At 38.1% G+C, this 26440-nt stretch overlaps 5 protein-coding genes across 8 annotated transcripts; 3 read left to right on the top strand and 2 right to left on the bottom strand.

Moving 5' to 3' along the window:
* Positions 1–215: 215 nt before the first annotated feature.
* Positions 216–9220, bottom strand: Set1 (SET domain containing 1). 2 transcript variants are annotated; one of them, XM_043411388.1, is made up of 10 exons: positions 7867–9220; positions 4582–6476; positions 4250–4522; positions 3819–4136; positions 3144–3410; positions 2408–3033; positions 1550–2219; positions 1110–1331; positions 750–1007; positions 216–575 (listed from the first exon to the last, which is right to left on the bottom strand). In XM_043411388.1, the coding sequence occupies exons 2-10, from the start codon at positions 6430–6432 to the stop codon at positions 402–404; spliced, it is 4659 nt and encodes a 1552-aa protein (XP_043267323.1). In that variant the 5' UTR covers positions 6433–6476; positions 7867–9220; the 3' UTR covers positions 216–401. The 2 variants fall into 2 exon arrangements, with proteins under 2 accessions (XP_043267323.1, XP_043267324.1); XM_043411389.1 differs by having other exon boundaries at positions 4618–6476.
* Positions 9221–10227: 1007 nt separating this feature from the next.
* On the top strand, positions 10228–11444 carry UQCR-11 (Ubiquinol-cytochrome c reductase 11 kDa subunit). Its single transcript, XM_043413080.1, has 3 exons — positions 10228–10375; positions 10468–10566; positions 11137–11444. The coding sequence occupies exons 2-3, from the start codon at positions 10477–10479 to the stop codon at positions 11305–11307; spliced, it is 261 nt and encodes an 86-aa protein (XP_043269015.1). The 5' UTR covers positions 10228–10375; positions 10468–10476; the 3' UTR covers positions 11308–11444.
* A 552-nt stretch (positions 11445–11996) lies between these two features.
* LOC122407088 (rabankyrin-5) lies at positions 11997–21709 on the bottom strand. Of its 2 annotated transcripts, XM_043413070.1 has the most exons (12): positions 21345–21709; positions 21077–21266; positions 20762–20871; positions 20226–20485; positions 19957–20106; positions 15791–16194; positions 14755–15480; positions 13629–14343; positions 13246–13443; positions 12925–13165; positions 12444–12699; positions 11997–12369 (listed from the first exon to the last, which is right to left on the bottom strand). In XM_043413070.1, exons 1-12 carry the CDS (start codon positions 21346–21348, stop codon positions 12240–12242), a joined length of 3384 nt encoding a protein of 1127 aa, XP_043269005.1. In that variant the 5' UTR covers positions 21349–21709; the 3' UTR covers positions 11997–12239. The 2 variants fall into 2 exon arrangements, with proteins under 2 accessions (XP_043269005.1, XP_043269006.1); XM_043413071.1 differs by lacking the exons at positions 19957–20106; positions 20226–20485; positions 20762–20871; positions 21077–21266; positions 21345–21709 and adding an exon at positions 17699–17884.
* LOC122407093 (uncharacterized) lies at positions 18254–19630 on the top strand. The gene is made up of 3 exons (XM_043413079.1): positions 18254–18395; positions 18497–18682; positions 19012–19630. Exons 1-3 carry the CDS (start codon positions 18341–18343, stop codon positions 19293–19295), a joined length of 525 nt encoding a protein of 174 aa, XP_043269014.1. The 5' UTR covers positions 18254–18340; the 3' UTR covers positions 19296–19630.
* A 687-nt stretch (positions 21710–22396) lies between the features above and the next one.
* Ttc1 (Tetratricopeptide repeat domain 1) lies at positions 22397–24395 on the top strand. 2 transcript variants are annotated; one of them, XM_043413076.1, is made up of 4 exons: positions 22397–22832; positions 23459–23667; positions 23734–23992; positions 24077–24395. In XM_043413076.1, exons 1-4 carry the CDS (start codon positions 22548–22550, stop codon positions 24254–24256), a joined length of 933 nt encoding a protein of 310 aa, XP_043269011.1. In that variant the 5' UTR covers positions 22397–22547; the 3' UTR covers positions 24257–24395. The 2 variants fall into 2 exon arrangements, with proteins under 2 accessions (XP_043269011.1, XP_043269013.1); XM_043413078.1 differs by having other exon boundaries at positions 22404–22832; positions 23459–23635; positions 23807–23992.
* The last annotated feature ends 2045 nt before the right edge of the window (positions 24396–26440 follow it).

Here is a 26440-nt window from a genome sequence, read left to right as displayed (position 1 = left end):
GTAAAATCGAAAACGATTGAAAGTCAATGTATATATATTTACATGATGGAAAGCGTGAAAATGAATGAGCAAACGTTGCGCCGATGGAGCATTAATAAAAAAAATACATAAATAATTTTGTCCTTCATTCTGGTTCAGAAATTGCTCATGTTAAGTTCTCATTCAGTTTCGAGTGATTTTGGAACCACTTAATCTTGAAAAATGAGCAAAAGGAATTTCTGTCACTGGCTCAATCAGTATTCTCCGTTGCATTTTTATAAAATGTTTACATGGGAGATTTATTTACAAAAATATGAGTAGAGGGCAGCGTCAGGAAGAAGATAGCGGGATGAGGAACAGTGGGAAAATAAAGAGGTAGGTAAAGGATAAATGAGTTGGATGATGAAACGCGATAACAAATCTTAATTGAGAGTGCCCCGACATTGAGGAGCTCCGCAGAGACATGGAATTTTGTCGTCCTCCAGCGGGAACTTGTAATCGTATGTTATTTCCTCATTAACACCGATCGGTTGTTTACTGTAGATAACAATTTTCTTTTGGCTCTCAATCGTGATGACTTTTGCGTAACAATTGGGCTGTAAAAAAAGAAATGTGTTAGGAGAATTTTTGTTATTTTCAGGGAATTAATTTTTTGTTTTGAAAATTATTTATAAATTTCAGAGATGAAGAGATTTTTTTCGACAGGATTTTTAAATCAAACGAGTCATTTTCTTGAATTTTTTGGGGGGCTCAACTCGAGAGAAACTTACGTTACAGCTATGATTGATAAATCGAGCCAAGTTGCCACACTTGGTCGCATCAATAATCGTGTCCAAATCAATACGGAAGAGGTAAGAACTGCCGATACCGGTTGCCTCGTACTGGGACTCTCGTAGATCAGCAACGATGGGCCTAACCATTTGTCCCACATATTCGATAACCATTTCGTCAGCTGCGATCGGTTCCATCGCGAAAAGACCCCAATCGTGAATACCTGATTTAGCGAATTTCAATTGCTTCTTGCGGAACTAAAAAAATGCAATAAACAGCATTAGCATCAAAATATATAGTTTTCAATATATTTCTTGATCAGATTTTTTATTTCCTATGATCACATAAACCTCACGTACCTTCAATTGATTAAATTTAAGAAGATCACTATCAGTGTCAATGCCAAAGGCTGTGAGAAGACGACGTTGATTACTGCGAGCTTCTCTCGAAAGAGCTTGCATTTTTCCTGTAAGAGCTTTCGAATTATTTTTCGGACCGTTCGCAAGACCGTCACCGCCTGCGTAGGAACCACCACTTTCCTCAATCTCGTTTGCACGTTGGATACTTTGCGCATAATGGTGCTGCAAAAAGCGAAGAATCCACTCATTTACCACGAGACAAAATATTTATGAAAATTTAGCTAAACGGCTTCATCCTTTTGAAATACGTTTCCATGATGGGGAATTCGTTCAAACAATCTTTACCAAACTGCATAAGGACTTATAAAGGAGTTTGTATTAACAACGATCAAAATGAATTGGAAAGTTAAAAAATGAACGAGAATGAAAAAAAGGCTCACTTTGTGTTTGGCCTTTTCCCTGATATCAACTTTGTAATAGCCCTCAGTTCTAGCACTTCCGGTCGCATGGAGTCGGAGTTCGTCCCTTTTCCTTCTTTTCGCCGGACTTGGTATGTCCGTGGCAGGATGATCGACCCAGTGTGTATCATTGAGCCAATAACCGACCGCATCATCGGCCAATAGTGCTTCGTAACTTCTCCGAAGGTATTCAACGTCCTCGGCATCGATGCCTCGAGTTAAAAATTCATACAAAACTCCCATTTCCATCATAAGATCTCTTTCTTTGTAGGTGACTTTAGCTGGCTCTTCGAACTTCTTCGGCAACGTCTCGTACATAAATTCATTTTGCGCCATGTTTTCTTTTTCTCTCTCGTGATTTTGATGCACATGAAGCTTTGAGTATTTATTCAATTTTTTCTTCTCGTTTCTGTCCTTTGGCTTTTCGGTTTTAATCGGTTTGGACTTTTGTCCGATAACGCGTTGGGGTTGTTGGGGTTGTTGTTGCTGCTGTTGTTGTTGCTGTTGCTGCTGCTGTGAGGCTTGATCGATCGGCTCAGGTTGAGCTGGTGGCAAGGAATACGAGTGTTCCATGTAAACTTGAGACGCTTGCGAGCCCGGCGTGCTTGGACTTCGCTCACCATTCAAACGAATGTCTGCCTCCGCTTGGAACCTTAAATTGGAAAAAAATAATGGTCAATTTTTTTCCAAATTTCATAACTTGGAAGACTCATAGCGTGTACACGCGAAATAGACAAACATTGATTTAAAAGAACACTAGAATTCGCAGGTTTTCTGATTGCATCACAGCTCTCGGTAATATAAAGTTTAAGCGAGCAATTGAAGTGATAAATATCTAACCTGAGTCTCCTTATTTCAAGGCTTTCTTCCTCAGAATCCGTAGTTGGAATTTCACTGAACATTTCAATCTTTTCCGATTCTTTAAGTATCGGTTCGTCGTTGATATATTTCGTCGACATATCTTGAAGAGCTCTTATAAAGTTAGGTGTCACAGGACCCGGATCTTTATGCCTAATAATATTATCTTGTCCGGCGAGAGCCATGAGGGCTTCGGCCGCGGAGCTTTCCATGTTCTGTATATCGTGATTTTCTTCCTTAACTGGTAACTTAACGCCAATGCGTTTTTCGTCGCGAATCAAATGATCAGAATTGATCTCGTTTATGGTGGCCGGTGTAATTGCCCTTTGTAGGTCATTGGTTCCCATAATTCGCATGCTGCCATCCGGCTTTTCGTCTTCGACCTTCGTAGCATCTTCGAAAATAGGCGAACTTACGGGGCTCGGGTCATTATCGAGCTGCGGGAATTCGTCGACGTTTCGCACATCCAAGTCAGGAATTGGAGTTTCCCGACCTGTTGGCGTTGCACAATTCAGAGATCGTTGTATCGCGAGTTCCATCAAAATTTCTGGGTCCTTACTGCTCGAAGCGAGCGGACGAAGATCTGCTACTCTGCTATCGGAATCACGCTGAAAATAAATGAAAGAAAAATTAATTAACAGACCGTTCGTCATAATTCCGGTACTCTGGAGACACGGAAAACATTTTTCAGCTCGTATATAAAAAAAAAACAACTTACGTCTTCTTGGGAGTTATCAAAACCTTCCTCGTCGGAACTTTCGCTCGAGCTGCTTGACGAATCTCCGCTGCTCGCTTCGCTACTGTCACTTGGTGACGACGAAGACGAGGACGACGAGGTCGTCGAGGCATCAGGTAACGTGCGTTTTGAATTAGCAACCATCGGCAAATCTAATTCACTATCGCTGTCGATTATTTCCGTATCCATACGATCCGACTGACGACTATCCTCGTCTTGATGCAAAGGACTCGGAGCTTTTATCTTGCGCTGTGATTCAATCGTAAAACCATATATTCAATGACACTCATAGTCTATTCAGAAGCTCGAAAAGTAATCAATGTTAATGTCTATTATGAAAGATCTGGACTTTCACGTGGTCGTAATTACAGGGTTGCTATTCAACTACGATCTGTAAAAACTTGGAGAATGACAGTTCAGAATAGAAATAAATAACCAAATTTATGCTGTGCTTGACGAATATTACGATCAAAAAATATCATTCGCAACTTCACGAATCGTTATCTTGATAGTTGGAATAAGCTCATGTTGCTTCAATTTTGGATGAGCCAAATTATTCAGTTATTTATCAAAATAAATCTTTCTACGTTGAATTAGATAAATATTCATGTTGAATAAATCGTTTAGTTTCTTAAGAATAACGGTTTTAAGACTTACCCTGAACGAAGGCATCTTTGGCATACTGGCCCTAATACCCAAACCAAAGCCATCGTAATTTAAACCGAGCGGTGTCGCCTGGTCCAAAAGTGAGGAGAGTGCTTGAGGTTTGGTAGGGGCTTCTTCCTTCACGACATTATTCACGATCGTATTTTCCGTGCCCGTCAGATTTTGACTCTTTTCCGATTTTTTCTCGTCCCACCAAACCTCGAAGAGCTTGAAAGCCGTGCTCTCGACCATTTTTTTGTTGAAATCTTTCTTCAGGATCGCCTTCACCTCATTTACTACCCTCGTTAACACTGCGTTTATCGTAGGACCCTGAATAATGAAAACAATATTAGCAATGTCGAACAAAAACTCACTCTTCCAAAGTTATGGGAATGAATGTAAATATGTAAATAGCAAAAAATACGATATTGTGGGAATCTGACCTGTGGATTATCTTTCGTGATACTCTGATTAGCCATAGCCTGAAGTCTGGATTGAAATGTCGGATAATAGCTTCCCTGTGAGCCAACAGTGCCTGGGATTTGGGTGGAGGAGGATTGGTACTGATTGGGTAAATAAGCTGCACCATAAGGATAAGGATATTGAGTGGGTCTGGGCAAACTGTAAAAATCCGTGGGCTGTGGATAGTGGGGAAGATGACCAGGATATCCAGCTCCCGAGTACATCTGATTGGCGGTTTCCGATTGAGCAGCAACCTACAAATTTTTTAGTTAAATATCCCAAAAATAGAATGTTTAAATACTTTTTCTTTTACCATGCACGAAGAGGTATAATTCGAAGGAATTCTCACTTCCTCGATTTTTTCATCTCCGGAGCTTAGAGGACTGAGAGACATTCGATCGTCGTCAGGGGGTGGTGGAGGCGGTGGTTCTTTGGGTGGTAAAGGTTCGTTATCGTCGACAGCAGGGCTGTAACTACCTAAAAGTGCTTCGTCCTCGCTAGAGCTAATAACACTGCCCAAATCCTCATCAACGGAGAATTGATTGACGTTATTTTCATGGGCTTTTCTACGCTCTTTCGTGCGTTCAGTCTTTTTCTCGAAGCACGATTTGTAAACTTCGGCGGATAGAAAGGGGCTGGGTGGTTCGGAGAGCATGTCCTCGTCAATGTGTTGAGATTTTTTCTCGTCTTCGGAATCGCTGCCAAATTGAAGGAAAGGAGGAGCCATACCGCCTGCCTTGTCCTTCAGTAACATAGCGATTCTTGTATCGAGATCGAGCGTTTTGCGCGATTCAACGATCGGTGAATCTCGGGTGGATGAGCTCAAAGACGAAGAGTCTTTGTCCTTTTTAGGTGTGTGATACGAGCTCTTGGAGTTAGGTGCTTTATTGAGGGATGTCGAGGCATCACTGTTCTCGATCGTTCCACTGTGTTGCGACGGCCAAACCGAAGAGGCCGGATAAACAGGAGTAACGCTTGAGCCGACCGGCGTCGGTGTTGCTCCTGCTGAATTCGTGTTCCACCACATGTTCGAATTTTGTTGAATCGCTAAAGGAGCACCAGGAACTGCGCTCGCTGGTAGACCGCCGACGTAACTGTTTGCCGGCGTATGATGATAGCTCGCGTAATAATAATCGTAGTTTGTAGCAGGTGTCGAATTTTGTGAATAGTTGCTTGAATAATTGAGCTCGCTATTTGCAGTAGCATAGCTTAGATCACTGCTCGTCGTGCTTCCACTCGGTGTGGGATAATCACTATATTTCGTTCTGTTGTATCTTGAATTTTCGATATAAGACTCACGATTTTTCTCGGATGTGGCAGCGATTGTTTTCTTGGGCCTATATTCTTCTCGCTCTTCGGGCACGACCTTTTCGATCGGCGTTTGTTTTTCAGGCTCAGCCTCAACTTTCACCTCTTTTTCAACCGGTGCTTTCTTCTCCGGCTTCTTCTCAACAGTCATTTCTGAATACAGTTTCTTGCACTCTTCGCCAAAGGCATCGAGAAAAACTCTCAATACTTTCCCCATCACCGATGTGTTATTCAACTTCTCTACGCAAGCCTTAGAAGCTTTTGTGTTTTCAAAAACAACTCTCGCTATCCCAAGATGCTTGTTCGTCAACGGATGATAATATATTATCAATTCTTCTATCGTGCCAAATTTCTGAACCATATCGGTGAGAAAGGTCTTGTCTATGTTGTCGTTCAGATGACAAAAAGTTACTTCCAGAGGCGGTGGCTCGCCACAATAATTACCATCTATCTTGAACCTTGGAACCGGCAAATCTAATTGCTCTAATCTCGTCCATATTCGCGTCAATTGGGAACGTGGATCTCGTACTTGAATCAACGGATACGTCGGATCTCCAGGCACAACACCATCGTAACGATATACCTTTGCAGCTCCCTTAGTTAAAAATGGATCTACTATTAACCTGTAATTTCGAGGCTTTTGAGGCTGTGCCGCTGGCAATGGCGCAACTGGCTCTTTTGCTGCATGGGACGAATGTCCGTGGCCGTGCTTCGACGCCACCTGTCCAGCATTTTGTGTCACGCTCTGAGAACTCCCACCATGTGCATGATGGTGGTGGTGATGGTGATGATGATGATGATGCGAATGCCCATGCGAATGCCCATGACCGTGTCCATGTCTCTCCATACCGTTCATCGCCTCCAGGCATCATCCATTCAAATGGAATCTTCGGTCAAACACTGCAACACAAAACTGTGTCAAACAAATACACATTCGGTACTTATAGTGATGAAAATATAAAAAGTTTGAGAAAAAGATTTTATTCAATTGAAAACTAAAATTTTTAGTAGTAAAAAGTAGTAGAACTATCATTGGAAAAGTCATAACGTGTTGCTGGAATTTGCTTAGAAAAACTTCTAAATTATTCTTTTCCATGAAACTCAAAATTAATACAAAGTGCTACCATAATGCAATAACATTTTTGAGAAAGATTGAGCTATGCGTTTCTCTACAACATACAATGATTGTATGAAAACATATGACTCCATTGTAGATGAAAAGGAACAAATAAAGAATGAAGATATATCCAAATAGGTTATTTTTAATAAAAATTGAAAAGTAAATAGTTTCTCTTACTACTACCATTGATTAAGTCATTCCCAATATAATCGATTGTAAAAAACAATGAGAACTGAAGTCAACAACATCCATGAATGCAAAAAGACATTCAGTGTAATAAGCATCATGAAAATAACAAAAAAAGGTTTCATTTGAAACAAATGAAGAGATATATTTACAATACTGCTGACGTTTTTGATTAAGTCAACCAATTAATTAATAAAAAGAAGATTTTGTAATCAGGAAAATAAATACTGATTGAGAACTAGAATGTTAGATCAGAGAAAGCTAAAAAATTGTGTTTCATTGAAAACATGTAGAATGTCATGGTTCCTGTTAACATGACACAACAGCCAGAGTGGGAAAAAAATTTGGAAAGTGTCAAAAACGTTAGAAATCTGGTATGAAATGTTTTTAATTAGTCTTGTACGAAAAATCTTTCAAGAGAACAACGCCATAACCTCAAAAATCGAACGAAGCAATTAATTCAGCGTATAATTGACAATTTAACCTAAAAAATAATAGAAATTTGTTCGATTGGATGGAAAAACGTACAAAAGACAAATATGCTGAATTTCATACGAAATAAGAAAAAATTTGATGAAAAATTCAAACCTTTTATGAAGCGAGTGATCCGTGAGTTTATTTACGGTGGATAAATGAGAAAAGTGATGAAAGTACCAAAAAAACGTTTACAAGAAGGATTCTAGCAATTTTAAGCAACACAAGAAACAACCAATTAGAAACTGTGAATCAACGGCACGTATTAAAAAAATATTTATCAGCAACGAAAATAATACTTTAAAAAGAGATCGCGTTTGATTCGGAAAAAAAGACAATATAAAATGAGACATAACCTCGAAAAAAAGAGTACAACTTGTAAAAAAACAAGTTTACAACTCAATTCGTGAACAGATAGAAGGATAGTGTAAATGATTAAATTATCACGAAGCTTTAACTGCGATAAATACAAACAATATATTTTATATGAAATACGATGTTTTTGCATACCTTTGTTATTCGAACGGCCATCCAGCGTTTAGGTAGGGTTCCGGCAAATTCTCATTTTTTTAATTGTTTTTTTTTTCCAACAATCCTTTTTGATCGTATTTCCTCGGTTTTTTTTGCAATATCGAACCTTTTCTGGGTTAATGTAAGTTTCGCGCGGTCGTGTATGTCTGTGTGTGTGTGTACGTTTCGACGCGATGCACCCCGTTTCTATGTCCCTCGTTGTTCGTTGTCCTCGCGGTCGGTCCTAATCGCAACGAGCGCTGGTTTGTTACTCTGATGCGCTCTGTCTCTCTCTTCTCGTCTTTTCTATCTCCTTTCCCCTCTCTCTCTATCTCTCTTAGTGATTCTTTCCTTTTCGCGTTTTCTTTTAGTCTCTCTCTCTTTCTCGCGCTCCCACGACAAGTCAGCGTAACTGCGCGAGTCCCGATGTGTGGCACCTCAAACTTTGTCGTCTCTTCACCAAACGAGGCTCGCTCTCTCTAAGCTTATTCTGCTTATTCCGTACCGAACCGTCTCGACAACACGAGTCGCGCGATTACATTCATCGTTCGATACATATATAGATATATTTATATATAGGAAAATATGTATATATGTACATATTTATCGAATATATCTTGGCTATATACGAAATAGGCAGTATATCACAATTAAATTCCACCTGACGGGAATTATTTCTTCATACGCAAAATTTCATACTTGATGAGAAGAAAAAATAAATGTGTGGCAGACACTTTTGGAAAACGCCATTCTTTCACGAGGAATCCAACGTTTACGGACCCGCACGTGATCAATCTTTCTTTTCTCCCTTTTTTTTACATCCATCGAGGCGAAAAAACAAGACTCTTCATCGATAGACCAGTTTTCAATTGATTTTTTTATTCAATAATTCACGACCCGGGTATACTTTTATTTTTGACGAGACGAATCTTATCGCGCCCGTTCTCAAAACCCGTCCAACTTTTTCGGCATTTTGGGTATCATTGCGCGTTAAAAAATTCCGCGATGATTCGCACGCATGAAAATAGTAAGAGTCCGATTTTGTCACTGTAGTATATTGACGAATTTTGCAATTTATTATCGATCGAAAAAGAGGGATGAATTTTGTGCGGCGCATCTCTCGGGAGATACTGTTTTTCTCTCTCTTTATCTTGTTAGTGTAATACCTGTATGTTTCCCGTAGCGCAGGCATTGGTGTTTTACTTTTTTGTTTTTTCTTTTGCTTTTCTCTCGATCAAATTATTTTCTTATACCGCGCATAAGACAATTAAAATCGCTCGATTAATGCTATTGCAGTTAAAACTTGGACGGAGATAGTTATGCATGACGAACGGTAATGTTTCTTTTGCTTGTCTCTGTGTATGTTTGTACGTGTGTTTCTCTGTAATCGTATTGGTCGATGGAAGCTAGGGATATTACGAAGAATTGGTTTATATGGCCTATCCAAAACTGGGGATTACGAAAAAAAATCGATTCATTTTTTTGTTTTTTCTTGTCACGTGTAAAGAATTTTTTTCACACGTTCCTCCTCAAACTCTTCGAATTTATATGAATCTTATTGTACCGTATTTATATGTGATAAAATCCGAAAGGAATTATATTATTCAAGACAGTTCTCGCTAGAAAAAATGGGATATACTGTAAATATCCTTTGTCGTAAGACGAACGTCCAGCACGAGAATAAAAAATTACTATTTATCGGAAAAGTATTATCTGTATTCTTATCAAGATTTTTTTTGTGATCGTCGGCAGCCATTTGCAATGTTTGACGTTTCCCCGTCCATGAACAGAAAAACCTAAGATAGGTCGTTATCGTCTCGTCGTCGATGTGGGGATTTTTAATACAGTTGGCAATAATACTTCGTTCGAAAATAATTGTTCTAGTTTTTATTCAAGATAAGAAAAGTTCAAAAGGCACGATTATTTATATTCGTTGATAATATTTTTTATATATTTTTCTGATTTATAATTGATCAATTTTCGAACGGAAAACTATTTTTGTGTTGACTTTAAAGACTTTAAAGTTATTTGATGACTTTGCTAACTTCATGTATGTATGACAGAATTATTCTGCATTACCATAACATCTCCCACCACATATTTTTCGAAATTTTTTGCACAAAACTCAAAAGTTTTCACAATTATTACCCAAAATTACCAACGAATCGTATGAATTAGTTTTATTCTAACTTAAACCTTTGCATTATTACATGTACCCTTGTATAATAAATTTGAATTGCATTGAATATTCTTAAATATATCGATTTCGTATCCATATATGTTTATTAGGATTTTCTATCATTAGCTATGAAAAAAGAAAGAAGTGATTACCGTTAAAAAATATGAAAAAAATGTGAATCGTGAAGTGATTGATTTGTCCAGTTTTGAAAATTTTTACGATATTGTTTCTCTACAATTCATATACTCTCGGGTCTGACAATTTAAAGAACCGTGTCAGCCATTTTTGATCAGTTGCGGTGAACTTGTGCAATTTGTTCCACACGACGAGGTGAAAATACTTTCGATAATTTGTCTGTTTTTATGGAATATAATTTGTGTCATTTGCACTGGAATAGCTAAAAGGGTTCGGCTCTGTTTTAGGCGATAAAAATGACGTTCCTCCAGAACTTCATTAATCGTTTTATTCCCACGGTCAAGGCGGACGATGAAGAATTGGTCGATCCTCAGAAAGTTCTCAGAGTAAGTCATCTCGAATCCGTAAACATTACATAATTTTTATCCATATCAACAACTGCATGAATGGGAGCAAGAAAAAAATGGTTAAATTGTGACAGACATGAATTTTGGAAGAAATATTTCAAAGCTTTGAAGAAACGTCCGAAAAATTAGGGCAACCATTTTTTGTTCAAACAAATAATGGAAAAAAATTGAAATGTGAATGAAAAACGTTTTTTTTTAATAGTTGAGTCTATATTTTTTTACGAAAAGCGACATAATAAGTGTGAAATTTCTGATGAATTTAAATATGTTTGTTGCAGATTTTTATAAAGTCTGTTTATAGATTTTTTTTTTCAAAAATTTACTCAACACTCACAGAGAGAATTGCAGCAAAACTCACGAAAATGTGAATCAAATAGAAATTTAATCGATCAAATGAATAAACGTAACAGTTAGAAATGTAATGTTTCTGGTGTCATCGATATAAGATTAGAGATTCTAACATGCAAAGATACTCCAGCATAGTTGATATTTAGTTGAAAATTTTTTGTTAGTAAACAATTTGTACAAAAGATAAATTATAATTTGCAGGAAAAATGCTCAGAGAACAAATGCAGCGCTTTCCAAGAGAAACTTAGCACGTGCAACGACAGAGTTAATTCTAGAAAACAGACGGAAGAGACTTGTTTGGAAGAACTGATAGATTACGTCAGTTGCGTAGATCACTGCGCTTCTCATGATTTATTCAGCAAGCTCAAGTAACAACCTGTCCGTCACTGCTTCGCTTAACGAACAATTGGTAAATCATTGCTGCAACATTATACTAGTTATACTCGCTACATATTGTATATAAAAATCCAAATGTTAGAAATAAACCAGATGTGAGGAACTCCACAAAATTTTTTCAACTTTATTGCAAATAAAACCATGAAAATATAGGAAAATCAACTGTCAACCGTAAAAAGGGCTAGAGGTGAATGAAAATTGGTAAATAAACTAGTGCAATTTTGAGCTACTTCAGACAGAGTTTGTGTACAATGAGAATGGACTTATCGATCTTCGGCTCCAATGAAAAATTAAGTTTTGGTCATTACTATGAAGTTGTAGTAGCTTAGGTTAAATCCTGATTTGTATCCATTTTGGGGATTAATGTATTTGATTAATTTTTCTTTGTCAATAATTCTTTAGTTACATTTTTGATTTTGGCTCAATTATTGTTAGAATTTTTCCGTTCAACCCTCTTACCTTCAATAAACTTATTTCACTTAATTTTTATAAATTTTCGAGAATCTTTAAACATAGATTATGTTGTAATCACCCACAAACTAGTGATTTTTGCTTTATGAGTGCTATCACTTTTGGTGTTTGACCGAACTCAGTCAAAATTGCGGGTCACAAAGAGTAGTTGAACTAAGCGATTATACATGAAGATTATTGAATGAGGCTTGGTATTTACAAACAGTGAACATAATTCTTGTTATATTTCATATAATTCTTTTTGCTTAAAAAAAATTACAACTAATATACTCTCGTACTTCGCTGCATGGCGACGGAATATGCAGTTCCTGGTGGCGTCGAATTAACCGCTCACCATCACAGTTATTTACTTTCTCCGCATCAACGATCGTTCTATGATAAATTGTCTTTTTGTTTTAATGTCTCGCTCTCCTCTCTCTTGTTATGGGTTTTCTAGTCTAATCTGCGCCAATTTGCAGCACGTCGAAACAGACTGCACATACACGGACGGGTTTGTTCAGTCCAAATTTTAGGATCGGAACATCCTGCCCTGAACATTTGCTGCACAAAATTCTGCCGCAGTGACGACTAAGAAGAAAATCAGCGGTCAATAAATGGATTTGCAAAATTGTCATAGAACATCTGAGCAAGGTCTCTTTTACCAGTGATGCTTCCGCATGGTCAGGGAGAATTTGGTTCCACACTCAAGGCAAAGATCCTTATCGGCCCAAGGAGCTTCCTGCGTCAGCGAATCCAATAATCGATACAACAATTGTTTCGTTGCGACTTGATAATTGAATATCGTGATTCCTTCCTTGTTCATGTGTCCCAAACACGCGCCAGATTTAACGAGCGTACGACACAGATTCCCATTGCCCTTCATGTAGGCAATCAGTAAAGGCGTATTCCCGTCCAAATCTACAATTTTTTTCAAATTTTTATATAATATTTCATCTCTGATTATAATAGTTTTAGGGACTTGTTTTTCAGGTATTCTCGAACAAGTTGAAGTTGTAATGGAAACAAAATTTGTTACCTTGATCGAAGAAAAAATCCCGCATTCATTATATTTTTAATGCATCCAATAATTTTTAGTTAATAGAATCGAAAATGTAGTTAGTGCGATTCGTCTGGAATTCTCACCTGGATTGTTCAGAGGATACTGGGCCATACATTCTAAAAATAATTCGCAAATAGTTGCGGCATTATCCCGTCCGTATCTTGCCAATTCGTGCAATGGATTTCTCCCTTTGAGATTAACGGTTTCGGCGTCGAGCGTGCATTCCGTCAAGAGAGCTCGGACGACTGCAGCATGACCTTCGCGGACGGCAACGTGCAGTGCGTTGTCACCATCGGCGTTGACGGCGTCGAAGTTTATATTGTTCTGAAAAAATTGAAACGAATTGAGTATCGATTGAACAATTTTTTCGATTGAAACAAATTTTTTATCGTTTTTTCATTCACCTGCAACAAAGCCGATACGACAACAGCATGACCCGCTTTGGCGGCTGCATGCAACGCCGTATTTCTGTGAGCATCCGTGTCGTTTATTCGCGCTCCTGCCAATATGAGACTTCGAACCAACATTTCGTTCCCAGAAATTACAGCGAGATGCAATGGAGGCGTTTGAGTTACGTCCTGCACCCTTGAGTTAACGTCAACCTGAGAAACCGAAAATATACAAATTTTTAACATTTATGCTTATTCTCTGCATTTCTGACTTTTTTATGAGAAATTTGGCTTTTTATCTATCAAGTTCATTAATTTTGTGGGCAGATTTAATCAATCGGTGCCAGCTTTTATGCCCACGCAGGTAACTATGATGCAGCGAATGTGAATAAATTTACCTGAATAGATAACAGAAACAGAATGCTTTCCATGTCATTTTTCTGGATGGCCATATGAAGAAAATTGCGGCCTTTATTATCAAACTGTTCAGCAGCAGTTGGTAGTCTTTCGAGAATCGCTTCAGCAGCTTTGTTGTTGCGAACGGTGAGTGCGGTGGCAAAGGGGCTCATGCCTTTTTTGTCTCTCAGAGATAAATCGATATTCGGATGGCACAATAAAAGCGAAATGATTTGTGTGTGTTGGTTTTGTACGGCGATGTGAATCGGAGTTTTCCCATCAGCATCGCGAGCGTTTACATTTGCTCCGTGTTCGACGAGGGTCTGAACAACTTGTTCGAGGCCCCATTCGCAACACAAATGAAGAGGCGTACAATTGTCACGTGCCTCGTCGCCACCAGCACCGTCCAAGCCTGGCCTTCGTGGGGCATTTAAATCACAACCGCTTCTTATTAAAAACTGAGCTATGTCTTGCTGATTGTCGTCGATCGCACGATGCAAAAGAGTCTGTAGACATCCTTCCGGCCCTGGACTCCAGCAATCCGTGTCAGCCCCATGGCTGACAAGTACCGAGGCTGTGTCCTCTTGCTCGGATTCCAGGGCGTCCCACAATGGACAACCGATCGATGTGTCGACACCTCGTCTGCATAGAGCTTCGACGACTTCGCCAAGACGACAATGAACTGCCAGCTGAAGTGGCGTTTCACCCTCGCCTGTCCTGTAACGTACATTCGTATTTTTAGTTCACAAATTTCATTCACTTTGGTTTACTTCGTCTCGAAGATAGCGAACGACCTCAATTTCTATATTATTCCATAAAACAATTCGAAGTTTTTTAAAAATGCATATAATTGATGAAATTTTGATTCGCCAATAATTCGTAAAATTTTTTAGGTGCAGGAATCAAGTAGACTTGTTTTAACAACTTTCATTGATTAGTATCATAGAAAAAATTTTGAAAATTGGAAAACTGAAATGTTAGAAGCTTGGGAGCAATTATCACTGAAGTACAACGATGCAAATTTAAATACTCGTTGCTTGATAATAAATAGAAATTAGAAGAGTTGAATAATTAAATGATAAAATTTGGATACGCAAATTAAATAAAGTGGTATAATGAGAAACTTACTTGGCGTTTATATCAGCGCCATTTTCGAGAAGAAAGATTGCAGTTGCGGAATCTTCTTTTAAAATAGCTTGGTGCAAAAGCGTCAATCCTTTTTCATTTCGCTGATTAACGTTAGCACCGGCATTGATAAGGGCTGCGACGATTTCGCGGCCTTTTTTCAGGGGTGCTTTGATGGCGAGACTGAGAGGCGTTTCGCCGTTTTTTTCTTTTATATCGAGTTGAGTATTTGAGTCACTGGCACCCAAAAGTGCCTCGACCACGTCGAGATAAAGATTCGTCACTGCTAAATGTATGGGGGCTTCGCCACTGGTCAAGGTCATCGCAGTGCATGCGTTATTAGGCGAAACATCATTTTTTAATAACAATCTGACGAGCTCAGCGAGACCGGATTTGCAAGCTTCGTGCAAAACCGTAAACCCTTCCAAATTTCCTTTCCACGATTTTTCCGTAGAATTTTCAACCAAAAAAATAGCCGCTTCTTGCCGACCGTCTCGTGCCAGGATGTGCAAAAGCGTGTCGCCTGTTTTCGGATAAATCGGGTTCCCGGCTGCTCCTTTCGACAGCAATTTTTTTGCGAAATTCTCCTGAAACGGTTCCGTTCGTAATGAAAAACACAGCGGCGAATGACCTTCCACAGTCGCTAGATTCAGGTTCAAATTTTTCGCTTCCAGCAACAAATCGAACAGCGCCTCGTTCTTTTCTGCGATGCTGCTGTGCAGGGCCGTCCTGTAATGAGAAAATTTTTTTACCGCATTCGAAATTTCGCATTCTCATCTTGCATCTTTCCTTTTCATTCTTATCAAAATTTTTCGCAACCTAGATAACGAAACAATAGTTTAAACCAATTTTTCTTTGCTCAACTGCATAGGATCTTTCGATTTTTGAAAAAAGGCGAAAAGAGACCAAAGGGTCGTGAAAACTCATAGTGTTTAGTTAAGTGAAAATATTTTGAATGTATTTGCTAAAATAAGGAAAAAATCGCTCCAACATGAAAGGAAAGCTGAGAATTAATATTATTTTCGTTGATTGACGTTACCATCCTCGATTATCCTGCAAATTCGGATCGATACCCGCTTGCAAAAGTCTTGCAGCAACATTGATCATCTCCTGCGTTTTGTGCTTTGCGATTAAGTGCAAAACTGTGCAACCAGCGAATTCTTTCAAGCCTTCAGAATCCTTAGTCGTCTCCTCAAATCGCAAAGGATCGCAAAGCCTCCGCGCACTTCCACTGATCTCCAATTGTTCGATTATAAATTCGGCGGTGTAAAAGTCTCCTTTGAGTATAGCTGACTGGAGCAGCGTCAAACCTCGTGAATTTTTTGCTATCAAATCTGCCTGATGCTCGACGAGCGTACGTGCCAGAGAGGGTTGTCGCGCTTTCAAAGCCACTTCGAGGGCTCTCTCCCCTTTGTGGTCCACGGCATTTACGGCTTTCGGAAGCTGCGCAACAAAAAATCCAATACACGTTGTTAAAAATTCGATTTTTTCAACTTGACATGTTTCTATTCTACATTGATTTTTTCACCTTCGAATAATATACTTGGAATTAGTCACAACAATTAACTGAAGAAGTGAAACGATTTCACCGTTTCCATGAGAAAATTTAGTCGTTGAAAAAGCTTTTGTTTCCATTCTTATTTTGCTTTCACCTTTTCCTATGACTCGATACATTAAATTACAGTAAATAATTCGTTTTTATATTATTTTTTTTTCAAATTAATTCAAATCTTTCCAAATGGGATTCATAGAATTACAAGTTTTTCAACGTGAATTTCATGCAAAGGATTCTGGTTGCAAAAAAAAGCTTTCAATCACCAGCTATTTCAGTTAATAACAAATACTTTTTCATAATAATTAAAGATTCTGATTTTTCAAAACATTAATTAAAAATTAATTGGCTCGCGAACTAAAACGTTGATATAAAGCTCCAAGCTGTCAGCTTGAGAATGGACAAGTGGTCAGAAAAAGTAGATTTTCATAAAATGCAGAAGAGAGAATCGAGACGAGCCAAAGTTACGTTATCGCATAATTCGAGTAACGGGAAGCCCGTCCGTTCGCATATACCCAGAGCTCCTCTATTATCTTTCTCTTTCCCTTCTCATTTATTCGCATCTGAACGTGTGTGCCTTTTCCGGATGTTACTTGCGGCCGGAAGTACTTCCCGCTCAGGTGACCGCGAAGCGTTATCCCCGAGCATTAGACTGCGCTTTTCTCAGCGCATGGAGAAACAAGAACATTTTTGTCTTGTACCCACCATAAAACGTGAATATAACACGGAGAGTTTTCCAGGTTTAATATTCTCAGTTTACTCACTCTCAAATCTACTTCTCGTCATCATATTTTTGGATTTCTATGAATTTATCTCATATCATTTCAATATAATTTCTTCGCCACGTTCCTGCATACATTTTTGCGAATTTCAACGAGCCTAAGTCCTCGTTCGAATCCCACTTTTGTACTTTACAGCCACTATCTGTCAAATATGCTCAATTATTTTAGGTCTCGTTCAATATTATTCGAGTTTTAAAAATTTATTCATTTCCTGGGAATGAAACGTTTGGAATGATCGTTTTTTTGACTTGGTGACATTTAGGAGGCTTCTGGAAACGTGACTCGATGTCGAATTGACCGAGAATTCGTCAAGAGTGACGATATTCTTTTATCGCGTCCGTGGAAGCGATAAAAATATAAATCGAGAGAAATGCGCGAGAGAGAGGGAGGGAGAGAGCGCACGATGAGGAGGTAATGCCCTCAGTGGAGTCATCGATGAGCAAGCGAGCTTTTTTGCTCGGAGCATAATACGCTCGTTCTCGAAAGAGTGTTTCACACATTCTCCAAGCTCCGAAGGTCGGAGAGGAGGAGGAGGAGAGTGAGAAGTGGTAATGGAATGGTGGGGATGATATGACGTGGCAAAAGATAGAAGTTGGTGTAGAACGCGCCTGACCACGGGCCAGCAGCATCTTCCCACCACCTCCGCAACCAGCAACCAACAGCGGAAAGCGATCCTCGACATTTCCATCAGAATGCGTTGTATTTTTCTCAAGCTCGGACGCGGCGCCGGTCCCTCAACGTTAGACACTTTTAAAAAGGCACAATCCTCTTTTTCATCGTCTCGTGATTTTACGAACATTGTGTTGAAGCAGCCGAACAAAATGCTCACGAAACTAGGTCGATAAGTTTAATCGATAGTCGTGAATAAGTGGGTCAAGTGTGCGCGCGACGTTTGTTGTTCGTGCCTTTAAAACTTTTCGAGTATCTGCCACTGTAAAAACAAAGAAAAATATTTCAAATATTCGTTTTATGCGAAACGTAAACGAGCCATATCTCTTGAAAATTCAAATAAAACAAGACCGAGGAAGGGAGCACAATAACTTTCGATCGATGGCTAGACACGTGGAATTTCAAGGTCGCGCGAGACGATAATGTCAGTTGGATTAAAAGTCTCTTCCTCGTGAAATTCTTATCGATCAATAATGCTTGGCTATTACGATAGAAAAAACTTATCGAGTGACGCACTACCTTAATTAATGATTCACGATATGTTTATTACCGAGTCCTGAGACGTTCAGGTATTCCTAATAAAATAATGCATTTCTTCACACGGTTACGATTCACTTTGTGGACTGGTTTATTTCTAGCCTGTGAGTAATCCAACTAAAATTCTACCTCGCATTAATTATCTCTGAAAAATAACCGTTTTTTTCCATTCCTACAAATGATTTAACGATTTCTTTTTTTCTAGATATATCGAAGATTCATTGCATAGGTTTATCCTGCTACCAATGCACCGTCGCACCAAATCCTGGCGCCAAAGTTTCTGCTAGTCAAATTTGCAGTCATTTCGACGAGAGCCAACACTTTCAAACGTATTGTCCACATTCGACGCTATGTATGAAAAAATCCATAAGACACCGACTTGGCAATGGATGTGAGTTTGTCTCTTTTTCGACATCGATTTGAACATCCGTTTTTTATCACTTTCGAATATAGTCATTTGAATTCCTATCTTACGAGTGATTTCTATTCAATGGGACGAGATCGGTCAAGCACGAAATTTTCGTATTTCCTATCGAATAATATAAACTCATTCAACCGCAGTGGAGAACGAACAAAAACCACCGTTAAATTTGAAATTTTTTTCAGAAACTGTCGAGAAGAAATAAAATTGAAATTTTTGTCCCAAATATTTTTTTGACCCTCTTCCACCCGAGAGACTAAAATTATGATACTAAAATGGGGAATTAACATTTGTTTTAGCGCTTGTTTTGACAAGCGTCGAACGAGGCTGCGCGCCGCAACTGAATGTCAGTAAAGCTTACGACTTCCAAAAAAAATCGTGGTACGATACACACGAAGTTGTAACCTCGGCGTATGACGAGAGATGTTACTTCGGTGAGGACAGAGGATCCCCGGGTGGACCACCCGAATATTGCTTCTGCAGTTTCCACTTGTGCAACGGGAGCGTGGCTAAGAAAATCGCATACTATTTAGCTTGGATGTCGATTGTTGGAGTATTTTCAATGCAAAGTATTATTCTCTAGTCTGCGAGAAGAGATGAAGGACGATATCGCCAAAATGTCAGACGACATTTTTCCTCGAACATCTATCGAACAGGAAAAAGAATTAAAATATTTGTATTATACTACACGGGATAATCGACAGTGTACTTTTCCAAAATTCACTGCTGTCGAGCTATTGAAAAATGTACATATACATTTAAGCTATCGATCGATCATGGTATTGTTATTGATGTCAAAGGAATTTATTTTTTAAGATTCGGCAACGAAGATGTGATCTCGTTGTTGTGATTAACGAAACGGGTTCGAGCCTATTTTATAAATTAGCGTTCAAATAAAATTTTACAAGCTTACTCTAACATCTTTCGATATGAAATCTTCACCCTGGAATTTTTGTCTGTACCATAATTGACGCATTCCACACATTTAAGAGCTTTGGAAAGATAAACTCTCCCACAAACCCACGAAACCTCGAAGGTCACTCGCAACTTAGTCTTGGTTAATGAGAAAAATGCTCATCAAGTTTTTTAATCTTGAAGTTCGAAAACAAACAGTTTTTGTCTGTATTTCCTAAAAGAGTCTAAAAATCATTATATTCCAGTGAATAGGAGTATGGCAGGGCTCATACTGGTTTTTTTAAATACTTGGAGTTCAGTCCCAACTGCAGCTTGCTCTCAATATTTACCTCGGAATTATGCTCGACCAAGTACAGGAAGACAACATCCTCACGAACCAACCTCACTGCGGAATGTAATGGAAAGTCGCTTTTGGCTTTAAGCAACTGATACAGGAGTGGACCTGGCATTTCTTTGAAATCTTCTCCAGTCAAATCTTCCTACAATTAATAGAGAAATTATTTGAAAATTAATTATCAATGAACTTGGTTGAAATAATTTGTCGATAATAATCCATTCCGTTTTTAGCTTTTTATTCAATCTCCATGTAATATCTTACCCAATGAGCGGAAATTAAGGAACTGCAATGATCCCTCAATGTTGATGCATTCATTTCCTCTGCCGCTGTATAAAAACGAACACAATCTTGAAGACCAACGATCCCTATCAAATATCTTTCGCATTGTTCGGTCAGTTCTTGCAACTGGAAATCTGAAGAGGCTCTCATCAATTCCAGCGACAAATTGTCTTTTTCCACTATGCTGGTGTAAATCCATTTCAAAAGGATTGAAGCTACTATAGGATCCAAATTACTCCAATCTGAAACCATTTTGAATAACTTTGAAAATTTCAACCAATTATTTTAATGATCATAAATTGACGAATGTGCCTTGAGAAATATTGATAATCATAAGATAACCAACAACAAATTTTTGCTACTCAATTGTCATGATCTTTCGAATAAATCTGTTGCCACAAATAAAATTCTGTTTTAGAGTGTCAAAATGAATTTAAAGACATCTAGAACATTCAAATTAGCCAGTTTTTCTGTGCTAATCAATTCTCTTTAACAACTCAGATTAAATAAAAACTTACCAAGGTCTGATTTGTTGGCAAGTGCTGTATCGTTCCACAAATCACTTCTTGCTCCAAGGACAAATTTGTGCGCTGGAGTATCTCGATTTGCTAGTTTAATTGTCAGATCACTAGAAAAAAAATATTGAAAATTATTGGAAGGTCTATTTGTTATTGGAAAAAAAAAATCATCTTTCAATTAACTCCGTGGATTTAAAAACAAACGATGCATTGTGAAAGACAAAAGTTGAAAACTATTATTATAATTATTTGTTATCAATCACATTTTTTTGAATGATTGTTTACAACCGAATTCTCAAGAGAAATTCTAAATACCTGTATCGTTGTTGTCCATGTAATGAAGCAATTGTGGCTAGGAGCCTTTCGATGAATCCAGATTCTTGTTTTGAGGCAGTAGCGATAGCGTATTTTTGTTGCAATTCGGTGTTTGCCGTATACAAACTGACATATTGAGTTCGAAGTAGTGACAAATGTTGTTGCCATTTTTGGGATTCAGCCGAGTCGTCTTCATGAAACAGTTTACAGTTTTGACTGATAACCATACATTTTTATGGAATGTTCATTGGAAAAATAATTGACTCACCCATTATACCGGGTTGATAACAAAATACTCAAAAGCACTATCACGATTATCACTTATAGAAATGAAAACAATATTGCATGACAGTTCTGTACAGACGTTCTATATTCTTTTTTTAACAAATCAATCGAACGGGTTTATTATAACAATGCCGGATGAAGCACTTCCTGTAAAAATTCCGCTATCTTATCGCGACATTAATGATCTTTCAACGAAAAACATTACAATTATTCGAGAGAATTTTTCGGAGAGAGCGATAGTAAAAAAAAGTTTTAATTTACATCTAATTACGCCCATAAAGATGAACACATCTGCGGCGCGATAAGAGTTTTTCAGTTTTATTAACCAACTGATAATAAAAGCAATCGATGAATCGAGAATCGACGTTGTCGTCGTTTCTTGGTCATCTAGCGGAGACAGTCGGAACTGATTGGAATGTCGTAGGTCGTAGTTCATTCATCCAAAGGACAGGTCATTTAAAATTTTTAAATGCAAGAATTAGAAAAAGTAATCGCACGTTCATCGATCTAAAAATGCATGAATAATACGTGATAACCAATAAATTCCAAAATTGTAGTTCATGATTTTACTTTCTTCAATGATTTCGATACAATATTTTGATACAATATATACACTTTTCGTTATCAAAAACTATTTTAATCTACAGCAAGTTCATCGGGATGATGGGTTCATTAATTCAAATGCTAAGCACAATTTTTTTCGCCAATATTTTTTTCTCAGTGGAAAAAATGGTTTGATGGCTCGAATCTTTCATTTCTTCAAACGGTTCACGGAAACTTGCCTGCGAATTTGGTTTTTTAATTATTCTTCGAATTCTGAATATATTTTCAATCGTTTGTCGCATGATTGTAGGTGATTGTTCGATAAATTATATTTTTAAAAGTCATTTTTTTAGTCCTCGATTAAAATAAAAATAGAGCACACCGGTTATCGATAAACCAATTTAAATTTGCAGTGCTTCCATCTATAACAGTTTTTATCTTGTTCCGAAAGGAATAAGAATAGTACATGATTAGCAAATCTCATCAGCTTTTTATAGTTTACGTATGTATAACGAATCGCAGCTCACAGTTCGCAATTGACAGATCTCATCTTCCTAATTCATCACAATCATCAGAGAGCGTTAACCTAAAAAATAAAAATCTTTCTTTTTACCATATTAATTTTTTTGAAGTAGAAAGAGCAATGGACGAGCCAACGATACCGTCCAACGAACAAATTATTGATGACTTAACGAAGGAACTTCGAAATTCGTGTGGTACGACTCAATCGAATAGTACATCAACACGCGCGGAGTACGGTTCGGACGACGACAAAGACAGTGCCGACGAAAACCTGACTTCGTTGCCTACAGGAATGGAAGAAGATGATAAATCCGACTTTCTTCAAAGTGAAGGACCTTGTTTGGATTTCATCGATGAGGAGGCTTTAAAAGATCGAGAAGTTACTTTAACCGAAGATGAAAAACGAGTTCGTTTCTTCCCATTCTTCTGCTTTGCCAGTTATTTGTTTCCGGTTTTTTGATTATTAACAAATCCATAAGAAGAAACTTTAAACGACGAGTAAAATGAATTTTTTTGTATAACTGAACCTACCACTTCCTTTGCTAATATTTCTGTAACACTGAATGCACCTGCCACCGAATACATTCAATGTTCACTATTTTCTCAATGGCAGGTTGAAAGTTTTCGTACATCCCTTTCCACTGGTTGTGGGAAACATTTTCTCCTTAGAAAGTAATATCTGAGACGAATCATACTTCATTTTCAATTGTTTTCTCATCTCTTAGGCAAATAAGGCAAACAAATTATTCCTATTTTTATAATTAATCCAATTTGTCTGTTGTTATTGCTTAATTTCAAATTTACTTGGGCCATTTTGTGTTGAGTCAAGGCATTTGAATATAAAACGCTTATAGTTTAAGTAGAAGCAACAATAACTGAAAGTAAATTGTATAAGGATACAGCATGCTTTGTATCATAGTACGGTTAATGTTAAAAACCAAGCACATGGGTGTTAATTGTGAAAAAATATAAATCATATCGTAATAGAGGCTTTCGTTTGGATTTTGATGCTAATAAGAAGAATCTTTGCAGAAACTTCGTGACGAAGCAGATGTACTGAAAAACGAGGGCAACACATTTTTCAAAGCCGGAGAGTACACCAAAGCTCATACCTCTTACACAGAAGGATTGCAAATATGTCCGTTAGCATATGCCGAAGAGAGGGCAATCTTATATGCGAACCGAGCTGCAGCCAAAATGAAACACATGGTTCAGAAAGATCAAATATTAACAATGTTCAAGTTCGCATCCCTGAAACACAGATATTTCTTGTTTTGAAGTTTAGAAAATTATTCTATTCGTTTCAGAGATGAAAACTTAAACATGCAAAATGTGAGTAAGAATTCGAATTTCGTGTTTTTCAATAAAATTTTCAATCAGGAGGATAAGGAGCCCGCCATAGCCGATTGCACAAAAGCCATAGAATTGAATCCAAAGTATCTGAAAGCATACCTGAGAAGAGCACAATTGCACGAAGAAACGAATAAACTGGACAACGCGTTAGAAGATTTTAAAAAGATTCTTGAGCTCGATCCGTCTCACTCAGAAGCAAACCACGCTGTGCGGGTAAATATAAACACACTTTAATTCCAAGTCTCAGCCTGACAGATGTGTGTCGACTACACGTTAATCCAATCTTTTCATTAACAGAGATTGCCACCACTGATAGAGGAAGCGAACGAGAAACTGAAAGCTGAAATGTTAGGAAAACTGAAAGATCTCGGAAATTTGGTCCTCAAGCCATTCGGATTGTCCACTAACAATTTCGAGCTTCAGCAGGATCCCAACAGTGGTGGATATAGCGTTAAATTTAATCAGAATCCTAGTTAATTAAGCAGTTATTAATAACCGAGAAAGATCAAGCAAAAGCATCGATTGATACACGTTATATTTATAAAAAAGTAATAAATAAGTCAGCATTGTATGATAAGACATTCCCGAGTATAAAGAGAGTCAATAATCCAATCTATGACTAGAGTTCCAATTTTCACGAGGTTCTGATTGAAATCCAATATTCCCTGCTTTTTAAAACCATTACGACACGCAGGAAGTTTGTGATATTTTTTCTTTGCCCTCCCGATTCGATCGATATTCTAACGTGATAATTATCGTGACATTTCCATTGTCCCAACAGTTCTCAATCGTTTTAACCACGACGTCGGCGTATCTCGAAATCGACGCGACCGATCGTTCGCACGCGATGCTTTACCAACCACCAATGAAAACTCATACCGAACGATGCCGAGTACGTCACTCTCCATTAAACCAAACAAAAAACCTTCGAGTCTGTAATATCTCAGATAAAATCAACCACCCATTTTCAATTTCCATCACGCTTTTACCTTTCTTCTACTTTTATTTTCGCACCATTAAATTAATACGACGCTCGATATATCGATTTTTTTACGAGATAGGAAAACGGAGTCCGCACTTACAAACGCTGGGAGAAATTCTCATCGAGAATCGTGTTCATGGAACGAAAAAACAATCGTTTTAATGAAGCATTGATTTTCGATATTTCAACGACAAAATTTTCAATTCTATTGTTTCTTCGATTCCCCATACTGTAAACATAGTCATGAATGAAGTTTCGTAAAAATGTAAATATCGAAGGCAAGAAAGTTCAATTATTTCGAATATGGCATTGTGACACGATTTTTCAAATGTATCCATCAGTTGATTTCCGATGCTCGCAGAAAAGGGGCAAAATATGAAAAAAAAATGGAGGCTATCCAACCAATTGTTCCGTCCATGTTCCATTTGACAATATTTTCGGGCTTAGAAATGATCGCTTTTCTTTTTTAGTATCCTGGACATTTAAGAAGTGAGTTTCAAGTCGATAAAAGGACGTCAAAAAACATCAGCTTTTTCCTTATTCTTTCCTAAGTAAAAAAAACCTAAATCTGAAAAACCTCATTTCCATTGGAACAAGAAGCGAGTATTAAACTTTGACCCGCTCCGTGAACGGTATTTTTTTGCTCGACGTTTTAGACGTTCAGTCGCACAAAGGTTGACGTTTCATAATATTTGATAATAAAAAATAAAAAAGGATTCGGGCTCGAAGAGCGTGAGCGCGAGGCTTTCTCATTGATTCGATTGTCCTCGTCTTTTCGGGAAATCATTCAAGCGAGGGCTTGAGTAGCGTATATACAGCTAGCACAGTAGTGCAACCTGACGAATGGGTGGACGGCTCGACCCCACGAGTCATTCCATGTCGAAAAAAGGCGCTCATTATTTCTCACATTTTCCAAATTTCAAATAATTTTGAACCTACGTTTCCAGAATTCTGTTAAAGATTAAATTTGCTCTTCAAATATTTCGTCTTTCCATTTTTTTATAATTTCATGAAGAACTAGCACGAGAAGCATCGTTAGACTTTTGGTATTTCAAAACGCACTAACGAAATCTATGAAAATTTCAACAAAAATGGAAGGTTGCAATTCCGAGGTTAGGTGATCAGTCACCTAACCTAATTTGGAATTTTCAAAATCGAAATTCTTCGATACAGTTTGGCCGATTAAAAAAAGGCTCCGTCAGCTCGCGCAGGGCGATGGCAAAAATGGGCTGACATTTTCATTATTTCGATCGGGCGAACGGTATGGAAAAATTTCACATTCGAAATTTGCAGCTATCTCTCCCGCACTCACGGAGCAATGTCTGAACTTCGACGAAAAATATAAACAAATGAAGAAGCGTTTGGACTTGGGGAAAGGGAAAGAAGGTCGCATTCGAAGAGTGGGGGATTGAACATCGTCGTGACGAAGCGAATGTTATTGACAGTAATTCTAGATGGGGCGGTAAAAGGAGAAAAATAAAATTTTAACGACTGAGGAAAGTGGATTTGGCATGGAATGTCTCGTGTATAAAAAGGAGAATAGTTCGTTCCTATATACATAGATTTATGTGTATAAACGAGGACGAAGGAGGTGAGAGGGACCGGTGAGTATATCGTGCGCGTGGGTCGTACGGTCCAACGAAGTTTGCCGATTCTGTGGAGCGGCGCGGCGCTCGAGC

Source organism: Venturia canescens, chromosome 2 (genome assembly GCF_019457755.1).
Source record: "Venturia canescens isolate UGA chromosome 2, ASM1945775v1, whole genome shotgun sequence".
Lineage (NCBI taxonomy): Eukaryota > Metazoa > Arthropoda > Insecta > Hymenoptera > Ichneumonidae > Venturia > Venturia canescens.
This window is presented reverse-complemented; position numbering and strand designations above follow the sequence as displayed.